This window comes from Haematobia irritans, chromosome 1 (genome assembly GCF_050003625.1).
Source record: "Haematobia irritans isolate KBUSLIRL chromosome 1, ASM5000362v1, whole genome shotgun sequence".
NCBI lineage: Eukaryota > Metazoa > Arthropoda > Insecta > Diptera > Muscidae > Haematobia > Haematobia irritans.
In genome coordinates this window covers 253,508,977-253,534,047 of record NC_134397.1, presented here as the reverse complement: position 1 = coordinate 253,534,047, position 25,071 = coordinate 253,508,977, and the positions used below count along the sequence as shown (strand labels likewise).

General features: G+C 33.5%; 2 protein-coding genes across 2 annotated transcripts in view; one reads left to right on the top strand and one right to left on the bottom strand.

Moving 5' to 3' along the window:
* Tusp (WD40 superfamily protein Tusp) overlaps nucleotides 1-25,071 on the top strand; it is a 121,433-nt gene that overhangs the window by 42,734 nt on the left and 53,628 nt on the right. The window lies entirely within an intron of this gene.
* On the bottom strand, nucleotides 8,050-24,305 carry LOC142220546 (uncharacterized). Its single transcript, XM_075289736.1, has 4 exons — nucleotides 23,700-24,305; nucleotides 14,319-14,757; nucleotides 14,124-14,251; nucleotides 8,050-8,757 (listed from the first exon to the last, which is right to left on the bottom strand). Exons 1-4 carry the CDS (start codon nucleotides 23,931-23,933, stop codon nucleotides 8,266-8,268), a joined length of 1,293 nt encoding a protein of 430 aa, XP_075145851.1. The 5' UTR covers nucleotides 23,934-24,305; the 3' UTR covers nucleotides 8,050-8,265.

Below are 25,071 nucleotides of genomic sequence, written 5' to 3'. Positions count from 1 at the left end.
CGATATTGAATTAAGTTGGTGGTTGTTGCTTGTTATTACAAAATTAACATTTTATTTTTCCTTGGGCAATTGATCAGCTACTTCTTTCATCCTTACAAACTGTGTGGTCCTCTGTTCGAGTCCCCGTCCGGCAAAAGGTAAAATTAAAATAAAAAAAATCATAAAATTGAATAATTTCTTCTACAATGTTTGTACTACAGAAAAAGGTGCTAAGAACTAAAAAATCTCGTGGAAGTGAGAAAGATGTCGGGGAATATACAATTGGGCAGAAACAAAATTTTGAGCATTCAGGTCGAAAACCTATGTTGTTAGCACCTATATTACCTGTTTATTTTCATAATTCATTATGATTGTAAATATATAAATAAATAAATAAAATTTTGAGCACAATATTGTTTTGGAGAATTTTTTTTAAGCATACAATATTTTTGGGTGCAAAATGCTTCCAAACATATTATATGGTCACATAATAACATATTGTTTTTTGGAAGACAACATTATTGAATTTGGATGCAAAAATACAAAATGTTTGGAACTTAGACTACCCAAACATATATTGTTTATACCAATATGCTTTCAAACATATTATATATTGGAAGAGATCAAACATATAAATGTTTGGGCAATACCCAAAAATGTATATGCTTGAAGCAAAATATGTTTGGGAGTATATGTTACAGAAGCGATTTTTTGTGAGCGTGTAGGTAAGTCTACAAATAATTACGAATCGACATGGACTTTTGCACGGTACGTAGAGAGCCAGAATTGAAATATGGGGGTCGCCTATATGGGGGTTATATAGAATTATGAACTTGATATGGACCAATGTTTGTGTGATTGGAGATCGATTTATCTATAGACCGATATGGATCTAGTTAGGCATGGTTGTTAACGGCCATATACTAGCACAATGTACCAAATTTCAACTGACTCGGATGAAATTTGCTCCTCCAAGAGGCTACAAAACCAAATCTCGGGATTGGTTTATATGGGGGCTATATATGATTATGGACTGATATGGACCACTTTTGGCATGGTTTTTAAATACCATATACTACTACCACGTAGTATAATGTGGTATCACAATGGACTGAATAGTCTAAGTGTGCCTGATACATCGGGCTGCCACCTAACCTTACCTTACCTTTACTACCACGTACCAAATTTCAACCAGATCGGATGAATTTTGCATCTCCAAAAGGCACCGGAGGTCAAATCTGGCGATCGGTTTATATGGGAGCTATATATAATTATGGACTGATAAGAACCAATTCTTGCATGGTTGTTGGATACCATATACTAACATCACGTACCAAATTTCAACCGAATCGGATGAATTTTGCTCTTCCAAGGGGCTCCGGAGGTCAAATCTGGGAATCGCTATATATAATTAAGGACCGATATCGACCAATTTTTGCATGGGTGTTTGAGGCCATATATTAACATCACGTACCAAATTTCAGCTGAATCAGATGAATTTTGGTCTTCCAAGAGGTCAAATCTGGTGATCGGTTTATATGGGGGCTATATATAATTATGGACCGATATGGACCAATTTTTGCATGGTCATTAGAGACCATATACTAACATCATGTACCAAATTTAAGCCGGATCGGATGAAATTTGTTTCTCTTAGAGGCTCTGCAAGCCAAATCGGGGTTCCGTTTATATTGAGGCTATACGTAAAAGTGGACCGATATGGCCCATTTGCAATACCATCCGACCTACATCAATAACAACTACTTGTGCCAAGTTTCAAGTCGATAGCTTGTTTCGTTCGGAAGTTAGCGTGATTTCAACAGACGGACGGACGGACATGCTCAGATCGACTCAGAATTTCACCACGACCCAGAATATATATACTTTATGGGGTCTTAGATCAATATTTCGATGTGTTACAAACGGAATGACAAAGTTAATATACCCCACATCCTATGGTGGAGGGTATTAAAAGCTTTCTGCAAGATGGGTGCCGCATTTGTTAACAGTCGATCAAAAACGCATAAGAATGAACGTTTCTCAAGCTTGTTTGGATCGTTTTAAGCGAAATAAAATGGATTTTAAGCGTCGTTTCAGAACTGTTGATTAGACATGGATCCACCACTATACTCCAGAGACAAAAGAACAATCCAAACAATGGACTGAAGCTGGAGGAAGTGCCCCAAAGAAGGCAAAAACAATTCATTCGGCTGGTAAGGTTATGGCTACGGGTTTTTGGCACTTCAAAGGTATTTTATTGATTGACTATCTGCAAAAGGGTAAAATAATACATTCAGAGTACTATTGCAACCTTTTGGATCAATTAAATGTAAACAAGTAAGGAAAGTCTAAAGTCGGGCGGGGCCGACTATATTATACCCTGCACCACTTTGTAGATCTAAATTTTCGATACCATATCACATCCGTCAAATGTGTTGGGTGCTATATATAAAGGTTTGTCCCAAATACATACAATTAAATATCACTCGATCTGGACAGAATTTGATAGACTTTTACAAAATCTATAGACTCTAAATTTAAGTTGGCTAATGCACTAGGGTGGAACACAATTTTAGTAAAAACAAGTATATACAGCACTAAGTTCGGCCGGGCCGAATCTTAAATACCCACCACCATGAACCAAATATTGGGGTTTCCTTTGAAATTGCAGGAGGGCTTGAGGACTTGAGGACACATCCCGAAGATAAATTTAAAGATTTCATCTATGAGGACTATATCAGATTGTGGATTTATAAGAACCCTTTTTGTTTGAGGTTTAGAGGAATCATTAACATCTCTTGTAAGTGTGCAAGAAAATTATAAAATAACGTCTTGATTTGAAATCTTAAATATGTAGATTTTCAGCCGAGAAGTAAAATTTGGAAATCATGATTAGTTGGGCTTCTACACCCTCAAGAAGTGAAGTCGGTCTATATGGAGGCATTACCAAATGGACCGATAAAAACTTAATCCGATACACGTTTTTGTGAGCCTAAAATACCAGAATATTTACAATTTCAGGCAAATCAGATAAAAACTACGGTTTCTTGAAACCCAAGGAATTAAATCGGGAGATCGTTCTTATGGGGGCTATACTAAAATATGGACCGATACTCACCGTTTTCGGCACACCTCTCTATGACCCGAAAATACATCTAGATTTCCAATTTCGGGCAAATAGGATAAAAACTTCGGATTCTAGAAGCCCAAGAAGTAAAAACGGGAAATCGGTCTATATGGGGGCTATACCAAAATATGGACCGTTTCTCACCATTTTCGGCACACCTCTTTATGGTCCTAAAATACCTCTAGATTTCCAATTTCAGACAAATTGGATAAAAACTACGGTTTCTATAAGCCCAAGAAGTAAAATCGGGAGATCGGTCTATATGGGGGCTATACCATAATATGGACCGATACTCACAATTTTTGGCACACGTATTTGTGGTCCTAAAATACCTCTAGATTTCCAATTTCAGACAAATTGGATAAAAACTACGGTTTCTATAAGCCCAAGAAGTAAAATCGGGAGATCGGTCTATATGGGGGCTATACCATAATATGGAACGATACTCACAATTTTTGGCACACGTATTTGTGGTCCTACAATACCTCTAGATTTCCAATTTCAGGTAAATTGAATAAAAACTGCGGTTTCTATAAGCCCAAGAAGTAAAATCGGGAGATCGGTCTATATGGGGGCTATACCAAAACATGGACCGATACTCACCATTTTTGGCATACCGCTTTATGGTCATAAAATACCTCTAGATTTCGAATTTCAGGCAAATTGGATAAAAACTACGATTTCTGTAAGCCCAAGACCCCAAATCGGGAGGTCGGTTTATATGGGGACTATATCAAAACCTGGACCGATATAGCCCATCTTCGAACTTGACCTGCCTGCAGACAAAAGACGAGTTTGTGCAAAATTTCAGCACGATTGCTTCATTATTGAAGACTGTAGCGTGATTACAACATACAGACAGACAGACAGACAGACAGACAGACAGACAGACGGACAGACGGACATCGTTATATCGTCTTAGAATTTCTCCCTGATCAAGAATATATATACTTTATATAGTCGGAAATCGATATTTCGATGTGTTACAAACGGAATGACAAACTTATTATACCCCCGTCACCATTCTATGGTGGTGGGTATAAAAATATGGGAAACATTTAAATCTGAAGCAATTTTAAGGAAACTTCGCAAAAGTTTATTTATGAATTATCGCTCGATATATATGTATTAGAAGTTTAGGAAAATTAGAGTCATTTTTACAACTTTTCGACTAAGCAGTGGCGATTTAACCAGGAAAATGTTGATATTTTGACCATTTTTGTCGAAATCAGAAAAAAATATATATGGGAGCTATATCTAAATCTGAACCGATTTCAACCAAATTTGGCAGACATAGCTACAATGCTAATTATACTCCCTGTGCAAAATTTCAACTAAATCGGAGCAAAAAATTGGCCTCTGTGGTCATTTGAGTGTAAATCGGGCGAAAGCTATATATGGGAGCTATATCTAAATCTGAACCGATTTCAACCAAATTTGACACGCATAGCTACAATGCTAATTCTACTCCCTGTGCAAAATTTCAACTAAATCGGGGCAAAAAATTGGCCTCTGTGGGCAAATGAGTGTAAATCGGGCGAAAGCTATATATGGGAGCTATATCTAAATCTGAACCGATTTGGCTGATATTTTGCAAGTTTTTCGAGACTCACAAAATATTCGGATGTACGGAATTTGAGGAAGATCGGTTGATATACACGCCAATTATGACCAGATCGGTGAAAAATATATATGGCAGCTATATCTAAATCTGAACCGATTTTGTTCCAAAATCAATAGGGATCGTCTTTGAGCCGAAACAGGACCCTATACCAAATTTTAGAACAATCGGACTAAAACTGCGAGCTGTACTTTGCACACAAAAATACATCAACAGACAGACAGACGGACAGACAGACAGACAGACAGACAGACGGACATCGCTAAATCGACTCAGAATTTAATTCTAAGACGATCGGTATACTAAACGATGAGTCTCAGACTTTTCCTTCTTGGCGTTACATACAAATGCACAAACTTATTATACCCTGTACCACAGTAGTGGTGAAGGGTATAAATATGGGAAACATTTAAATCTGAAGCAATTTTAAGGAAACTTCGCAAAAGTTTATTTATGATTTATCGCTCGACGTAGCCAGGATTTTAATTCGGGGGGGTTCAACTTAAAAAAAAAATATTCATATAATCTTATGTGTAGAAAATTTTATTTATGCATAGGTATGTATACAATATTTATACCCTGCTCCACACTGTGGAACAGGGTATTATTTTATAATATTAAATTGAGCCGACGGGCTTTTTGGGCAGCAAATAAATCAATTACTTCTTCAGTCGGCACATTTATTCGGCGATGAACCGACATTAATGCCAATCCATTGAGTCTACTCTCGCTAGTCGAATTTCTAAGATATGTCTTTAATTTCTTCATTGTTGAAAATGAAAGTTCGGATGAGTACGTAGTAACTGCAGGGATGGAAAATGCAGTACTATAGTACTTTTTTCAATTTTTTTTTTCACCCCGGTCAGTACCGTAGTACCCCATTTTTGAATCGATATCAGATTTATGGTACAATAGCTTTGACAAAATATTTTAATATTTTGAGAAAGTCTTTATCAACCTTATTTGCTAATAGTCTTTTACAAATATGGCAAAACAAACATGTTCATGTGGGAAGAAAATCTCGATTTTGTAAAAGACATAGTCAAAAACCGGATTTTATTGAACTTCAAGAATGTTTTAGTCGAAAAAAGAATGTGATTCTATATTATCGATTTTTTATTTCAGTAGAAAATGTTGTCAAAATTTTATTTCTATATAGAATTTTTGCAAAATTTTATTTTTATAGAAAATTTTGTCAAAAATTTATTTCAATTGAAAATTTTGTACAAATTTTATTTCTATAGGAAATTTTTGCAAAATTTTATTTCTATAGAAAAAATTTTGCAACATTTTTTTTCTACAGATTTTTTTTGCAAAATTTTATTTCTATAGAAAATTTTTGCAAAATTTTATTTATATAGAAAATTTTGTCAAAATTTTATTTTCTTTAAAATTTAGTCTCTTGACAATAATTTTCCAGTGAAATTTTTGTTGAAATTTAGTAAAAAGTACCTTTCCGCTCAAAAAATACCTTTTTTGTACTTTCTTAAAAATTGTATTTTCCATCCCTGAGTAACTGGCAAAATGACCAAAATTTTTAAAAGAATATGCACGTTTTGAAATATCTCTTTATTGCACTCTCCAAGTGCTTCCATCGCTGAATTAGGCAGGTTCTTTTCGCAGGTTTTGCGCCATTTCATTTACACATGTGTGTTTGGCTGTTTCGTTGTTGTTGCTATGGCCAAACAAAGCGAGTCATGTTCACAAAAAGAACAACAAACACAAATAAAAAGCAGAAAGACATTTTCCAAAAATGAAATTTGTGGTGAGAGAACAAAAACAATTTGTTTTTTTTTCGACCGTCGTTTGACGGGCTTTTCAACTAGTATTCTATGATTTGTGCAAGTTTTATAGGTAAGCGTTTTTCAAAATAAAACCTCCAGCTTTTCTTCACCATCTTCGATAAGATTTTTCTATGCAGCTAAAAATATATATTTATTTATATAAAAAAATTCATTCATTTCGGGGGGGTTTGATCCCCCTCACCCCCCCCCCCTGAATACGGCCTTGTCGCTCGATATATAAGTATTAGAAGTTTAGGCAAATTACAGTCATTTTTACAACTTTTCGACTAAGCAGTGGCGATTTAACAAGGAAAATGTTGGTATTTTGACCATTTTTGTCGAAATCAGAAAAACAAATATATGGGAGTTATATCTAAATCTGAACCGATGTCAACCAAATTCGGCACGCATAGCTACAATGCTAATTCTACTCTCTGTGCAAACTTTCAACTAAATCGGAGTTAAAAATTGGCCTCTGTGGTCATATGAGTGTAAATCGGGCGAAAGCTATATATGGGAGATATATCCAAATCTGAACCGATTTGGCTGATATTTTGCAAGTTTTTCGAGACTCATAAAATATTCGAATGTACGGAATTTGAGGAAGATCAGTTGATACACACGCCAATTATGACCAGATCGGTGAAAAATATATATATGGCAGCTATAACCAAATCTGAACCGATTGTTTTCAAAAATCAATAGGGATCGTCTTTGAGCCGAAACAGGACCCTATACCAAATTGTAGGACAATCGGACTAAAACTGCGAGCTGTACTTTGCACACAAAAATACACCAACAGACAGACAGACGGACAGACAGACAGACAGACAGATGGACATCGCCAAATCGACTCAGAATTTAATTCTAAGCCGATCCGTATACTGAAAGGTTGGTCTATGATTACTCCTTCTTGGCGTTACATACAAATGCACAAACTTAGTATAAAAATCGAGAAAAATGTCCTGGCTTACAACAAAAAAAAAAATAATTTTTCATCAAGACAACGCACCAGCGCACAAGAGTATTTTAACAATGGCTAAAATCAACGAATTAAAGTACGAGTTGCTTGACCACCCACCTTATCCTCCTGATTTAGCTCCCAGTGACTTTTACTTGTTCACAAATCTAAAAAAAATTCCTTGCTGGCAAGCCTTTTACCTCAAATGAAGATGCAATTACAGTTGTAAACCACTATTTTGAAGACCTTGAGGAAAACTATTTTAATCAAGGGATATAAATAATTGCTAGAAAAGCCTTGGACTAAGTGTATTGAAGTTTCAGAAGATTATATTGAAAAAAAAAAATATTTTTGAAAAACTAACTATTCTCTTTCATTGATAGGCTAAGTAGTTTCCGAACCGCCCTCGTATCACTTAATTTTTAATTCATTACATTTTCAATTTCAATCAAAATTTTAATTGGAAATATTTTTTTCTGTGTACCTCTGGCTTATTTTATTAAGCATTTGTCTGTTATACTTACATGGTATACTTGTGAATCAGCATTTTCATGATAATTGATATGAAGACCAAATATTTTCCCTTTCATTCTATATTATTCATTAAAAAATCTACAACACATTAGTAAACATACATAGGAAATGTATTACATACATTAGTATTTATAAAAAAATAATTCATGATTTATAACAAAAACCAAAAAAAAAACAACTGCATTGATATAATGCATCAAAACTTCCGGTTAAAAGTATATTTTATGGGCATTCTTATCCTTGTTTGAAATGTTCAATACTATAGCTTCATATGCCTACCAACAATTATCACAAATGTCACCGTTGTCATCATGGTGATCAACAACCAATTACATATGACCAATTGTCCAGTGCCATCCGTGCCATAGCCAGCATAATCATAAGCATGATTGTTGGTAAACGTATTGACTGTTGCTGTTTGCTCCGATTCACACAATGAATTGAAATGTACTGTAGTGCGTCTCTTGGATGTCAATGGTAATTGTATACTGACATGTTCCACATCCCCATTTAAGGCATCCAAGTCATTATTGCCTGCCGCTGAGGAAGAAGCGGCTAGTTGGCCACTTGTCAAATAGGATTGAAATGCAACAGGTTTGTCATTTGGCTCATAGCCATAGATTTGCATTTGGACAAAGAGGCTTTTTGTGCGATGATCTGTGACAATTGCCTTAAGGGTGTGTGGTGATATTTTCTCAAATGCAACGGTTGGTGGCTCATAATCAGGGGTCAGGGGATGTTCTATGTAGTGCTGAAAGAAAAAATAAATAAAAGTAAGATTTTTTATGAGATTTGAATATTTGATAATAATAAAGAACATCTCAGGAAGTAGTTAGAATGTCGTGCCGTAGTGTCATATTGGGTTCATATCACAAACATTTCAATAGACGTTTTGATGCATCGTTCAATGGCATTTGTGGCTAAGTGTGTTAAAGCGTTTTGTTATAATACCAACTGACTCAGGCTCAAGCCCCGTTAATAGCGAAGAAGTTTTTCGATTTGTAAAAATACTGATAAAAACAAAAAGCTAAATTGGAAAAAAATTGTTTTTTAGTTTTTTTTTTCGATTTTTACATCCAAATGAACTTCTAAAGCAATGCCAAAGGATGCAAAAATTGATTACTTCTGTCCTATGACAAGCCCATGTAAAATTCATTGGAGATGATCCAAGTTTACACTACTTCCGGATCACCAATTGGAAGTCCAAACTACTTTTGGGAAGCTCAGTTTTGATTTGCTTTCTGATCTAGAAGTTCTTCTTTGTAACTCTGGACCTCTTGCTATGGCTAGAGACAGTCAATTGAATGTGCCGGAAGAAATCAATTAATTTTTTTTTATTACGTATATTTTTTTATTTCATTTTTGTGATAGAAGTAATTTCAATTAAACCTTTTATTGCCCCAGTCATGATCCCACTGCCCTTCTAACTGTCAAAATTTTATTTCTATAGACATTTTTGTCAAACTTTTATTTCTATAGAAAATTTTATCAAACATTTATTTCTATAGAAAATTTTGTCAAAATTTTATTTCTATAGAAACTTTTGTCAAAATTTTATTTCTATATAAAAATTTTGTCAAAATTTTATTTCTATAGAAAATTTTGTCAAAATTTTATTTCTATACAATATTTTGTCAATATTTTATTTCTATAGAAAATTTTGTCCAAATTTTATTTCTATAGAAACTTTTGTCAAAATTTTATTTCTATATAAAAATTTTGTCAAAATTTTATTTCTATAGAAAATTTTGTCAAAATTTTATTTCTATAAAAATTTGATAAAGATTTTATTTCTGTAGAAAATTTGGTAAAAATTTTATTTCTATAGAAAATTTTGTCGAAATTTTATTTCTATAAAAAATTTTGTCAACATTTTATTTCTATAGAAAATTTTGTCAACATTTTATTTCTAACGAAAATTTTGTCAACATTTTATTTCTATAGAAACTTTTGTCAAAATTTTATTTCTATATAAAAATTTTGTCAAAATTTTATTTCTATACAAACATTTTGTCAAAATTTTATTTCTATACAAAAATTTTGTCAACATTTTATTTCTATAGAAAATTTTGTCAAAATTTTATTTCTAAGAAAATTTTATGAAAATACATGGTTTTAAGCTGAAATCAAAAAACAACAAAATTGTATTTCTATAGAAAAAAATTGTCAAAATTTTATTTCTATAAAAAATTTTGTCAAAATTTTATTTCTATAGAAAATTTTGTCAAAATTTTATTTCTAAAGAAAATTTTGTCAAAATTTAATTTCTATAGAAACTTTTGTCAAAATTTTATTTCTATATAACAATTTTGTCAAAATTTTATTTCTATACAAAAATTTTGTCAAAATTTTATTTCTATACAAACATTTTGTCAACATTTTATTTCTATAGAAAATTCTTCAAAATTTTATTTCTATCATTATTGTTGTTTTTTATCTCAGCTTAAAACCATACATTGACTAAACTACAAGTGTAGCATAACCAACAGAGGAAAAGTAGAAGTTTAGGCAAATTACAGTCATTTTTACAACTTTTCGACTAAGCAGTGGCGATTTAACAAGGAAAATGTTGGTATTTTGACCATTTTTGCCGAAATCAAAAAAACAAATATATGGGAGCTATATCTAAATCTGAACCGATGTCAACCAAATTCGGCACGCATAGCTACAATGCTAATTCTACTCTCTGTGCAAACTTTCAACTAAATCGGAGTTAAAAATTGGCCTCTGTGGTCAAATGAGTGTAAATCGGGCGAAAGCTATATATGGGAGATATATCCAAATCTGAACCGATTTGGCTGATATTTTGCAAGTTTTTCGAGACTCATAAAATATTCGGATGTACGGAATTTGAGGAAGATCAGTTGATACACACGCCAATTATGACCAGATCGGTGAAAAATATATATGGCAGCTATAACCAAATCTGAACCGATTGTTTTCAAAAATCAATAGGGATCGTCTTTGAGCCGAAACAGGACCCTATACCAAATTTTAGGACAATCGGACTAAAACTGCGAGCTGTAATTTGCACACAAAAATACACCAACAGACAAAATTTTGTCAAAATTTTATTTCTATACAAACATTTTGTCAACATTTTATTTCTATAGAAAATTCTTCAAAATTTTATTTCTATCATTATTGTTGTTTTTGATCTCAGCTTAAAACCATACATTGACTAAACTACAAGTGTAGCATAACCAACAGAGGAAAAGTATGCTTGTGAAATTTATTTGGGCAAAGCCCTATAGACTGCAAGATGGTTGGATGTACAGCTGTTTCGGAATTACCACATTCCTCATCAGCATCCTCTACTTGCAGCAAAACTATCAACCAATTATCAGAATAAATTCGGGTAATTCACTCAACCCAACGTGAACTACACTTGAACCTCCCGAAAAAGGGTTTGATAGTCGGCTACTGCCTAAACAAATTTGCCAGCATATCTCTTTTCCTTTGCCAAACTCAAATCATCGATTTGTATGTATTTGGCTGGGTTTGTTTTTGAGCGTGCTTCCTCTATCTTCATTCGTTTTGTTTGTTATTGTTGGCTTCTCTTCAATCGTTATTGTTGTTTTTTTGTTTTTTGATCTCAGCTTAAAGCCATGCATTGACTAAACTACAAGTGTAGCTTAACCAACAGAGGAAAAGTATGCTTGTCAAATTTATTTGGGCAAAGCCCTATAGACTGCAAGATGGTTGGATGTACAGCTGTTTCGGAATTACCACATTCCTCATCAGCATCCTCTACTTGCAGCAAAACTATCAACCAATTATCAGAATAAATTCGGGTAATTCACTCAACCCAACGTGAACTACACTTGAACCTCCCGAAAAAAAATTTTATTTCCATAGAAAATTTTGTCAAATTTTTATTTCTATAGAAAATTTTGTCAAAATTTTATTTCTATAGAAAATTTTGTCAAAATTATATTGCTAGAGAAAATTTTGTCAAAATTTTATTTATATAAAAAAATAAGAATATAAAAAATCATTTTCAAGAATATTTGTAATTTTTATAGCCCATATAAAACCAATATTTTTCTTTGGGTAACATATCTTTTTGTAAATTTTGTCAAAATTGTTTTTATAGAAAATTATGTCAATTTTTTTTCTTTATTTTGACAAAATTTAAATTTTGTCAAAATTTTATTTCTATGCAAAATTTTATTTCTATAGAAAATTTTGTCAAAATGTTATTTCTATAGAAAATTTTGTAAAAATTTTATTTCTATAGAAAATTTTATTTTCACATGGCTGGGTTTATTTTGAGCGTGCCTCCTCTTCTTTTTCCATTTGTTTTGTTTTGTTATTGTTGGTTTTGTTCTTTAAGCATTGTTGTTGTTTTTTATTTCAGCTTAAAACCATACATTGACTAAACTACAAGAGTAGCTTAACCAACAGAGGAAAAGAATGTTTGTCAAATTTATTTGGGCAAAGCCCTATAGACTGCAAGATGGTTGGATGTACAGCTGTTTTGGAATTACCACATTCCTCATCAGCATTCTCTACTTGAAGCAAACTATCAACTAATTATCACAATAAATTCGTGTAATTCATTCAACCCAAAGTGAACTACACACGAACCTTCCGAAAAAAAAAATTGTGTATAGAAAATTTTGTCAACATTTTATTTCTGTAGAAAATATTGTCAAAATTTTATTTCTTATAAAACTTTTGGCAAAATTTTATTTCTATAGAAAATTTTGTCAAAATTTTATTTCTATAGAAAATTTTGCCAACATTTTGTTTCTGTAGAAAATTTATTCAAAAATTTATTTCCATAAAAAAATTTGTCAAAATTTTATTTCTATAGAAAATTTTGTCAAAATTTTATTTCTATAGAAAATTTTGTCAAAATTTTATTTCTATAGAAAATTTTGTCAACATTTTATCCCTATAGAAAATTTTGACCAAATTTTATTTCTGTAGAAAATTTGGTAAAGATTTTATTTCTATAGAAAATTTTGTCAACATTTTATTGCTATAGAAAATTTTGTAAAAATTTTATTTCTATAGAAAATTTTGTCAAAATTTTATTTCTATAGAAAATTTTGTCAAAATTTTATATCTGTAGAAAATTTTTTCAAAATTTTATTTCTATAGAAAATTTTGTCATAATTTTTACTTCTATAGAAAATGTTGCCAAAATTTTATTTCTATAGAAAATTTTGTCAAAATTAAATTTCAATAGAAAATTTTGTCAACATTTTATCTCTACAGAAAATTTTTTAAAAACATTATCTCTATAGAAAATTTTGTCAAAATTTTATTTCTATTGAAAATTTTGTCAAAATTTTATTTCTATAGGAAATTTTGTCAACATTTTATCTCTATAGAAAATTTTGTCAAAATTTTATTGCTATAGAAAATTTTGTAAAAATTTTATTGCTATAGAAAATTTTGTAAAAATTTTATTTCTATAGAAATTTTTACAAAATTTTATTTCTATACAAATTTTTTTCAAAATTTTATTCCTATAGAAGATTTTGTTAAATTTCTATTTCTATAGAAAATGTTGTCAAAATTTTAGTTCTATAGAAAATTTTATCAAAATTTTATATCTATAGAAAATTTTGTCAAAATTTTATTTCTTAGAAAATTTTACCAAAATTTTGTTTGTATAGGAAATTTTGTCAAAATTTTATTTCTATAGAAAATTTTGTCAAAATTTTATTTCTATGGAAAATTTTGTCAAAATTTTATTTCTAAGAAAATTTTATGAAAATGCATGGTTTCAAGCTGAAATCAAAAAACAACAAAATTTTATTTCTATAGAAAATTTTGTCAAAATTTTATTTCTAAAGAAAATTTTGTCAAAATTTAATTTTTATAGAAACTTTTGTCAAAATTTTATTTCTAAATAAAAATTTTGTCAAAATTTTAATTCTATACAAAAATTTTGTCAAAATTTTATTTCTATACAATTTATTTTCGCATTGCATTGCTTTTTTTTGCTGGGTAACAATGGACAAGTTGTAAGCTAAGATATGACTGAATTTTCCACTGTATGTACAAATGGGTGAAATTTTGAGTATTATTTTCAATCATGATTGTATGCGAATTTTTGGATTTCCTTCGTGAGGAAATTTGAAAATTTCAATAGAAACTTACATCAACAATAGTAAATTCCACAAATGTTATCAAATTGTTGTCTATATAATAGAACACTACTGTGTGATCTGTGGGCGATTCTGTTCCTTCCGGTGATGTCTGATCAGCTTGATATAATAAATGATCTCCTATAGAAATCGAAAAAAAAATTATGTCATTCAATAAATCAATTAAAATTGTTTTAATAAACTTTACCCGGCTGACGTTCTCCCAATTGAATTATTTTATTCATATTAATCGAAAACACATGCTCATCATCTCCATCATCACCATCTTCGTTATCCGCAATAGCAGCGACCGTAACTCGATCATGATGATGTATAAACTCACTTTCCATATCATCGAATTCTTCCAGTGCTACAACATCTTCTCGCATTAAACTCAATGTCTCTTTTGGTTTTTGTACACTTGGCTGACGTGGCTTAAGAATGCCCGTTGACTTGTGTCCTTTATTGAGAATATTCTCCATATCCATATTGGGTGGAATATCTACATAACCATAGATCTCGATGAGTACATCGAATGGTTCATGATTTTGAATGGGTTCAATTGTAACTTCTCCTGGTACTTTTTTACGTATGGTGCCATTGACGAGATCATTTTGATAACTAAAATCGATGGAAACATAGATATCCTGAAATGGAGCATTATTCAAATGTTATTTAATTTAAAACCACAACAAAAAAAAAAAAAACAAAAGAAGAGTGGAGCCGGCTATATGACACACTAAACCAACCAAACTAGACTGAAAAAGATAGTATCCTAATACAATCGTTCGTATTAAGGTAAATGGAACCTAAATTTTATTACATAGAAAAAAAAATAATAAAATATTTCCAATAAACAGTTTAAACGAATTTTCAATTAAAAATGTAATTGATTCAACCAATCTTTTATTTAAAAAAAAATATGTCTAAAAAATCAATTGTATCAACAAATTTTGTAATTGACGTTGGTGACTGATACTATCATTTCTGTGATTGAAGAAATTTCAATGAAAAATTAATTAATCAATGAATTTCACATGGAAGTACATTCAACTTACACAATATTAAGGACAAGTTTCTTTAAAATAAATGTCTCTAAAAATAGATTTCGTCCTGTTAATTAATTTTGAAAAAAATTTCAGAATTATTAAAGTCAAATTCACCTTAGTCTAACAATCTTTTGTTTTCATGTAAAGATATCCAGTCGAATCACTTAAGAAAACGACTTCATTGAAAAGTTTCCTGACTTTTTGACTAGGATAAAAACTCTATATAACAGAGAAATGTGCCTTCTATGCTAAACAAAATTCGCATTCGTATTGTAGGTTAGGTGGCAGCCCGATGTATCAGGCTCACTTAGACTATGTGATACCACATTAGTGAACTTCTCTCTTATCACTGAGTGCTGCCTGATTCCATGTTAAGCTCAATGACAAGGGACCTCCTTTTTATAGCCGAGTCCGAACGGCGTTCCACATTGCAGTGAAACCATTTAGAGAAGTTTTGAAACCCTCAGAAATGTCACCAACATTACTGAGGTGGGATAATCCACCGCTGAAAAACTTTTTGGTGTTCGATCGAAGCAGGAATCGAACCCACGACCTTGTGTATGCAAGGCGGGCATGCTAACCATTCGTATTGTAACGACATAAAATCTGTGACATCACGACAAATTTTTATTTTTTTAGGGCAAGTAGTTGTAATTGCTGTAGGTCGAATGGTTTTGCCAATGGGCCATACTGGACCACTTTTAGGTATAGCCGCAATATAAGCCGACCACCAGATTTGACTTCCGGAGCATCTCGGCAAATTTCATCCGATCCGGTTGACATATGGTACGCGATGTTGGCATGTGCCCTTTAACCACCATACAATAATTGATTCACATCGGCCCATAATATTACGAAGCTGAAACGTTGTCCCAATCCTTAGGGTTTGCGAAGTTCGAAGATAGGACAATATGGTCTGGTTAACTCGCTCGGCCAAACCATTTGCTCGAGGTGTTCTAACTGTAACTTTGATTTGGATATCATTTTCCGAGCAATACCTACCAAACATGAATGATGTAAACGCCGTTCCTCGATCGGTTACAATGCGTTTCGGCAACACGAAGACCAAGGTTAAATGATCCAGGGCCTCTATTACTGATTTAGTCTTCGTGGATGTAACAGGACTTTTGATCAATGGACCCAAATGATCCATATGAATCACTTCAAATGGCCCTCGCGGGATATCCATTCCATACAGGTGAAATTCTTTCTTTCTAGGCTCTCGGCTATAACAACATTCGATGCACGACTTCATGTAACCCTTGACATAATTCCTCATCCGCTTAAACCAAAAATATTGCATAATCCTGTACATAACATGCGTCATGAACCTTCCAGCACGATGGCAAGTGGTAAAATCATATTCGAGCAATTTTAGTAGCCAGCGGCATACCCGGGGAACCATTGGTGTCATACTCGAAATCAGTATAAACAACAAAATGTTTTCCCAATAGGTACATTCGGAATTTGTCACATACCTCTACCATTGCTAGTACCTCCAGTTCATACGCATGATACCTACTCTCGACCTCACTACAGATTCGGCTAAATTTTTTTTTCTGGAACCATCATCTTCCACCTGGATCAAAATTGCTGCTAATTTTATTGATCTCGTAACAGGTTGGCTGATAAGTCCCCGGTCTGACACATAGATGGCGTCGCTAGTATTAAATGCATATTATTTTTATATAGTACCAACCTGAAGCAACTTTTGTTATTGTGAAAAAAACTGAAAAAAAGGAATTTCGTGTTTTGATAAAAGACTGTTTTCTGAAGGGAAAAAATACGGTGGAAGCAAAAACTTGGCTTGATAATGAGTTTCCGGACTCTGCCCCAGGGAAATCAACAATAATTGATTGGTATGCAAAATTCAAGCGTGGTGAAATGAGCACGGAGGACGGTGAACGCAGTGGACGCCCGAGGAGAGGTGCTTACCGGCGAAAACATCAAAAAATCCATAAAATGATTTTGAATGAATAAAATGAAGTTGATCGAGATAGCAGAGGCCTTAAAGATATCAAAGGAACGTGTTGGTCATATCATTCATCAATATTTGGATATGCGGAAGCTCTGTGCAAAATGGGTGCCGCGCGAGCTCACATTTGACCAAAAACAACAACGTGTTGATGATTCTGAGCGGTGTTTGCAGCTGTTAACTCGTAATACACCCGAGTTTTTCCGTCGATGTGTGACAATGGATGAAACATGGCTCCATCACTACACTCCTGAGTCCAATCGACAGTTGGCTGAGTGGACAGCGACCGGTGAACCGTCTCCGAAGCGTGGAAAGACTCAAAAGTCCGCTGGCAAAGTAATGACCTCTGTTTTTTGGGATGCGCATGGAATAATTTTTATCGATTATCTTGAGAAGGGAAAAACCATCAACAGTGACTATTATATGGCGTTATTGGAGCGTTGGAAGGTCGAAATCGCAGCAAAACGGCCCCATATGAAGAAGAAAAAAGTCTTGTTCCACCAAGACAACGCACCGTGCCACAAGTCATTGAGAACGATGGCAAAAATTCATGAATTGAGCTTCGAATTGCTTCCCCACCCACCGTATTCACCAGATCTGGCCACCAGCGACTTTTTCTTGTTTCAGACCTCAAAAGGATGGTCGCAGGGAAAAAATTTGGCTGCAATGAAGAGGTGATCGCCGAAACTGAGGCCTATTTTGAGGCAAAACCGAAGGAGTACTACCAAAATGGTAACAAAAAATTGGAAGGTCGTTATAATCGTTGTATCGCTCTTGTAGGGAACTATGTTGAATAATAACAAGTAAGTAAAGTAGAAAGTCGGGCGGGGCCGACTATATCATACCCTAAACCACCATTACAGAATTAGTACTCATAAGCATTTGGGTAACATATAGGTCTGGGAGATAAACCGCAGTTGCATATTTAAGAAAATTAAGGTTTACATGTCTATGGGTGCTTTGTGTCAATCTGACTATAGCTCATAGTCAATGTTGCCAGGGAAAATGTTCGGTTTACCCTACAAGGACAAAAAAAGTTCCCTGCTTTCCCATACATTCCCAAACAATTTTCCCTACTATATTTTTCGTTAAATTTAAAAAATTTTAACAAACCAAAAATGGTTCTAAGTACTTTATTATCTTAAAACATGAATATGCAACGTATATAACTTAGAATATAAATTTTTATTACCACCACGGTTGCCACATTTGGTAGAAATCTATCCAAATTAGTAATCTTTTTTGTTAAATCTCTATAAAAATAAAATTTTGGAAAAAGTTTCTATAAACAAATTTTTGTGAGAAATTTTTCTATAGAAATAAAATTTTGACAATAAATTCTATAGAAATAAAATTTTGAGAAAAAATTCCACAGAAATAAAATTTTGAGAAAAATTTTTATAGAAATAATATTTTGAAAAAAATTTCTATAGAAGTACAATTTTGACAAAATGTTCTATAGAAATAAAATGTTGATAAAATTTCCTACAGGAATAAAGTTTACCATACATTGTTAAAGATCAAGCCGTGCCGGCTTCTAATTTCATCCTCTAGAGCCACCAAAATGTAAAAATTATTACAAATTGTGTTGAGTGAAAATGTCCTACATTGTGGCCCTACGTCCCTACAAGACGCTAGATATTAAAAAAACCCTACATATAGGGAATTTCCCCTACTTCTAGCAACACTGGCTGTGTTGATATTGCGCCTACGGGGTTAGTATGCCACTAATATTGAGCCCATTATTAAAAAGAGAAAATCGTTAAATTAGTGTGGGTAATAAATACAAATTTGTAAAAATCGAGCAATATTCTTATGTAAGAGCTACAAGTACGTATAAGTACGATCGGCTAGTACATCAAAATTTGAAATTTGAGTAACATTGGTTAATAAATAAGAGTATTATGGCCAAATTTGGGAAAATCGAGCGATGCATATAAAGGGTGATTTGTTAAGAGCTTGATAACTTTTTTTTAAAAAAAAACGCCTAAAATTTGCAAAATCTCATCGGTTCTTCATTTGAAACGTTAGATTGGTCCATGACATTTACTTTTTGAAGATAATTTCATTTAAATGTTGACCGCGGCTGCGTCTTAGGTGGTCCATTCGGAAAGTCCAATTTTGGGCAACTTTTTCGAGCATTTCGGCCGGAATAGCCCGAATTTCTTCGGAAATGTTGTCTTCCAAAGCTGGAATAGTTGCTGGCTTATTTCTGTAGACTTTAGACTTGACGTAGCCCCACAAAAAATAGTCTAAAGGCGTCAAATCGCATGATCTTGGTGGCCAACTTACCGGTCCATTTCTTGAGATGAATTGTTCTCCGAAGTTTTCCCTCAAAATGGCCATAGAATCGCGAGCTGTGTGGCATGTAGCGCCATCTTGTTGAAACCACATGTCAACCAAGTTCAGTTCTTCCATTTTTGGCAACAAAAATTTGTTAGCATCGAACGATAGCGATTGCCATTCACCGTAACGTTGCGTCCAACAGCATCTTTGAAAAAATACGGTCCAATGATTCCACCAGCGTACAAACCACACCAAACAGTGCATTTTTCGGGATGCATGGGCAGTTCTTGAACGGCTTCTGGTTGCTCTTCACTCCAAATGCGGCAATTTTGCTTATTTACGTAGCCATTCAACCAGAAATGAGCCTCATCGCTGAACAAAATTTGTCGATAAAAAAGCGGATTTTCTGCCAACTTTTCTAGGGCCCATTCCCTGAAAATTCGACGTTGTGGCTCGTTAGTAAGTCTATTCATGATGAAATGTCAAAGCATACTGAGCATCTTTCTCTTTGACACCATGTCTGAAATCCCACGTGATCTGTCAAATACTAATGCATGAAAATCCTAACCTCAAAAGAATCACCCTTTATATGGGAGCTATATCTAAATTTGAACCGATTTCGATGAAATTTTGCACATATAGTTAGTACTATAGAGGACTGGATCTAGCCAACTTTTAGTAAGATCGGTTAATAAATAAGGGTTCTATGGCCAAATTTGGGAAAATCGGGCTATACATATATATGGGAGCTATATCTAAATCTGAACCGATTTCTATGATTTTTTGCACATATAGTTAGTGCTATAGAAGACTACATTTAGCCAAATTTGGGTAAGATCGGTTGATAAATAAGGGTTTTATGGCCAAATTTAGAAAAATCGGGCGGTACATATATATGGGAGCTACAGCTAAATCTGAACCGATTTCGATGATTTTTTGCACATATAGTTAGTGCTATAGAAGATTATATTTAGCCAACTTTGAGTAAGATCAGTTGATAAATAAAGGTTTTGTGGCCAAATTTGGGAAAATCGGGCGATACATATATATGAGAGCTATATCTAAATCTGAACCGATTTGGATGAAATTTTGCGGACTTGAAAGGCGATGGAAAAGATTACCTTTTGCCAAATTTGGTGACGATCCGTTCGAAAAAACGCGCAACGTGACCCCATTTGTCGAAATCGGGCGATACATATATATGGAAGCTATATCTAAATTTGATCCGATTTCTTCCAAATTCAATAGCGTTCGTCCTTGTGCCCAAAAAACTCCCTGTACCAAATTTCATCAAAATCGGTTAATAATTGCGACCGGAATCCTGTGAACAACAAATACATGGACAGACGGACGGACGGACACCAAGCGCTAGATCGACTCAGGAGGTGATTCTGAGTCGATCGGTATATATTTTATGGGGTCTAAAATCAATATTTCTGGTAGGCACATTTTTTGGCCGATCAAACTTATTATACCCTGACCACTATGTGGTTTAGGGTATAAAAACGAATTTTGACAAAAAAAATGTGTGTTTTCTTTGTTAGACCGGGGACTTATCAGCCAATCTGTTATATACACAAAATTGGTTCATAAGCGATTGCTCGTATAAGAAATCTAAAAGCTTTTTCACATCCATCCGACCATTCAAATTGAGTATCTTTCTCCTCAACCTAGTTAGAGGTGCTGCGATGTGGGCATAATTAACGACGAAATTACGAAAATATCCAGTTAGGCCCAAAAATCGTCTAATATCGGTTACATTGGATTGAGTCGGGAATTTCTCTCTAGCGATAGCCTTCATCCGGCCAGGTCGTATTCCATTTTCGTCGATCCCATGGCCCAAACATTTGATAGACGAAGCGTTTAACCTGGATTCTGAAAATACCCAGGAACTCTTCGAGGACCTTCCTTGATGACATTGGATGCAACGATTACCTCATCGACATAACTGATGAATTTGTCTCTTACCGGCCCTATAATCTTCATCATCATCCAAAAGACATCCTATTCAATTCGAAATGTCCATTATGTGTGATGAACGCTGTGTAACCTTTCGACAGTTCATAGAGTTCAGTTTGGTAATAGCCAGACATCATATCAAGGGTAGAAAAATATTTATTAACTGCAAGTGTCAACAACACACCATTTTTTCAATTTTTAAATTATTACTTTTTTTCTACAGCGGAGCCTATTTCTTTATTATACCCTGCGCCACACTGTGGAACAGGGTATTGTAAGTTAGTGCATATGTTTGCAACACCCAGAAGGAGACGAGAAAGACACATGGTGTCTTTGACAAAAATGCTTAGGGTGGGCTCCTGAGTCGATATAGCCATGTCCGTCTGTCCGTGAACACATTTTTGTAACCAAGGGATTAGGTAGTAATTTAAGCCCAATCGACTTCGAATTTGGAACAAGTATGTGTTTTGGGTCAAAATAGAACCCTATTGATTTTGGAAGAAATCGGTTCAGATTTAGATATAGCTCCCATATATATCTTTCGCCCGATATGCACTTATACGGCCCTAGAAGCCTGAGTATTGCCCCAATTTGGTTGAAATTTTGCACTAGGAGTTCAATTAGTAGTGTAGTCTAGCGTGCCAAATTTTCTTGAAATCGGTTCAGATTTAGATATAGCTCCCATATATATCGTTCGCCCGATTTACACTCATATGACCACAGAGGCCAAGTTTTTGCTCCGATTTAGTTGAAATTTTGCACAGGGAGTAGAATTAGCATTGTAGCTATGCGTGTCACATTTGGTTGAAATCGGTTCAGATTTAGATATAGCTCCCATATATAGCTTTCGGCCGATTTACACTCATACGACCACAGAGGCCAAGTTTTTGCTCCGATTTAGTTGAAATTTTGCACAGGGAGTAGAATTAGTATTGCAGCTATGCGTACCAAATTTGGTTGAAATCGGTTCAGATTTAGATATAGCTCCCATATATAGCTTTCGGCCGATTTACACTCATACGACCACAGAGGCCAATTTTTTGCTCCGATTTAGTTGAAATTTTGCACAGGGAGTAGAATTAGTATTGCAGCTATGCGTGCCAAATTTGGTTGAAATCGGTTCAGATTTAGATATATCTCCCATATATAGCTTTCGCCCGATTTACACTCATATGACCACAGATACCATTTTTTAACTCCGATTTAGTTGAAATTTTGCACAGGGAGTAGAATTAGCATTGTAGCTATGCGTGCCAAATTTGGTTAAAATCGGTTCAGATTTAGATATAGCTCCCATATATATGTTTTTCTGATTTCGACAAAAATGGTCAAAATACCAACATTTCCCTTGTAAAATCGCCACTGCTTAGTCGAAGAGCTTTAAAAATGACTCTAATTTTTCTAAACTTCTATTACATATATATTGAGCGATAAATCATAAATAAATTTTTGCGAAGTTTCCTTAAAATTGCTTCAGATTTAAATGTTTCCCATATTTTTTTTTACTAACATTGTGTTCCACCCTAGTACATTAGCCGGCTTAAATTTTGAGTCTATAGATTTTGTAGAAGTCTATCAAATTCTGTCCAGATCGCGTGATATTTAAATATATGTATATTTAAATGTATGTATATGAGATACTTTAATTAAAGTCGGGGAAATTTGGGGAGAACGCGTATCAATTTTGGGACAAGATCCAGGAAAATAATGGCAGCACTAGTCACCAGAACCCTACACATAAAAAAAATTTTTCTGATTCAATCACGAAATTAATTGATCCAATTAATTTTTAATTGAAATGTCTTCAATCACAGAAATGATAGTATCAATTAAAAAATTAATTGAAGGTCAATTAAAAAGTTAATTGATCCAATTAGAAAATTAATTGATACTATTATTTTTGTGATTGATTTTTGTTTCAATTAAAAAATTAGTTGAATCAATTAAATTTTTAATTGAATATTTTTTAAAACTCAATTAAAATTTTAATTGGAAAAATTTTCGTGAAATTTTTTTGTGTGTAGTCTTTTGTACAGTTTTCTACGCAATCCATGGTGGAGAGTACATAAGTTTCAACCATATGTTTTTCATATAGATTTTGTCAATATTTAATTAAAAAATTAATCGCGAAATATACCGGCCTTAAATCATTATTACATTGTATTAATCTAATGTAGAACATTACAGTGTATTAAAATCAATTTGGTAATTGATAACCACAATAAATCCATTAAGAGATTATCTATGATATACTCCCCAGTTTAAATTGCGGAACATTGGTACTCCTAGTATAGGCCCTCAAATGACAAATGAAACTCACCTCATCAGACAGCATTTCAACGTACGTAATGGGTTGGGGTATGGCATAATTGAAGGTAATGACTGTTTCCTCGGTCAGAGTGATGGATGGTGTTTTCACAACATCTTTCAATAGCAATTGATCACCAATTTGACGTGAACCAATGCCAAAGACTGATGCATTGACCACTTGAAAGAAAGAGTTTGTGGCCAATAAAATTAGTAGCCATACTTGTAGGGCGGTAGATGAAGACATGATGAAGGTCCTCGACAGTAATGGGATTTTGTGTGTGTGTGTTTTTTTTTTTTTTTCAAAACAATTTCAAATTTCTTTCTTTCTTAATCACTTAACATGAACATGAATAATTGAAAACATCAAAGTTTGTTTATGGTTTCACACAGCATGTATTTTTATTCACAAGCATCCGGCACATTTAAAACCACATACATATCATTCGCATAAGGTTTTCGGTGAAATTTCTGTTTTTTTTTTCTTTGAAAAAAAGAAGACAACCGAAAACCGCTCACATAAATATTTTCATAATTTTAAATTTTAAACAAAATAATTTTTTCCGAATATTGGTGAATTTGGTGAAACAACATTTGTTGTTTGAATGTTTTGCGAGAACTGATTTTCCAAAGACGAGAAAATCTTTTGAGAACTCAAACAAATCGAAACAATCGGCACTAGAAGGTGATGTGCCTATGGTAGAAAGGTTGCTAGTAGGTGAGCGATGGCGGGGGAATAGGGGGAATATATTGTGTTTTTTTGTTTTGCTCAATGTGATGAATATTTCGCAAAAATTTTTACGAGTCAATGGTCGCAAAGAGAAATACTTGAATTTTTAATAGGAACAGAATACGAGCCTATGCCATAGCACATCTGTGTTTTATTACGAAAAATGTATAATTAAAACCTAATTTTTAGAAATGCAATTTCAAACTTAATAAACAAAAAAATGTTTGGTTTGCAATATACACTGGTCTACATTTGTTGACCAAAAATTTATCGCATTCATTTTTTAAATTTATAACGTTTTAGTGACGAAATTTACATTGTGAAAAAATTTATTTGGGCAAAGCCCTATAGACTGCAAGATGGTTGGATGGACGCACGTTTCGGAATTACCACATTCCTCATCAGCATCATCTACTTGCAGCAAAACTATAAACCAATTATCAGAATAAATTCAGGCAGTTCGCTAAACCCAACAATGAACCACACTTGAACCTTCCGAAAAAAGGTTTGTGCGAATTTATTTCGGCATAAGCCGGCTATCATGCAAATCCTTTTTTCGGAAGGTTCAAGTGTGGTTCATTGTTGCACTGAAAAAACAGTGAACCCTTTTCCATTGCAAAATGAACTAAACTGTAGTAATATTGACCATGATTTA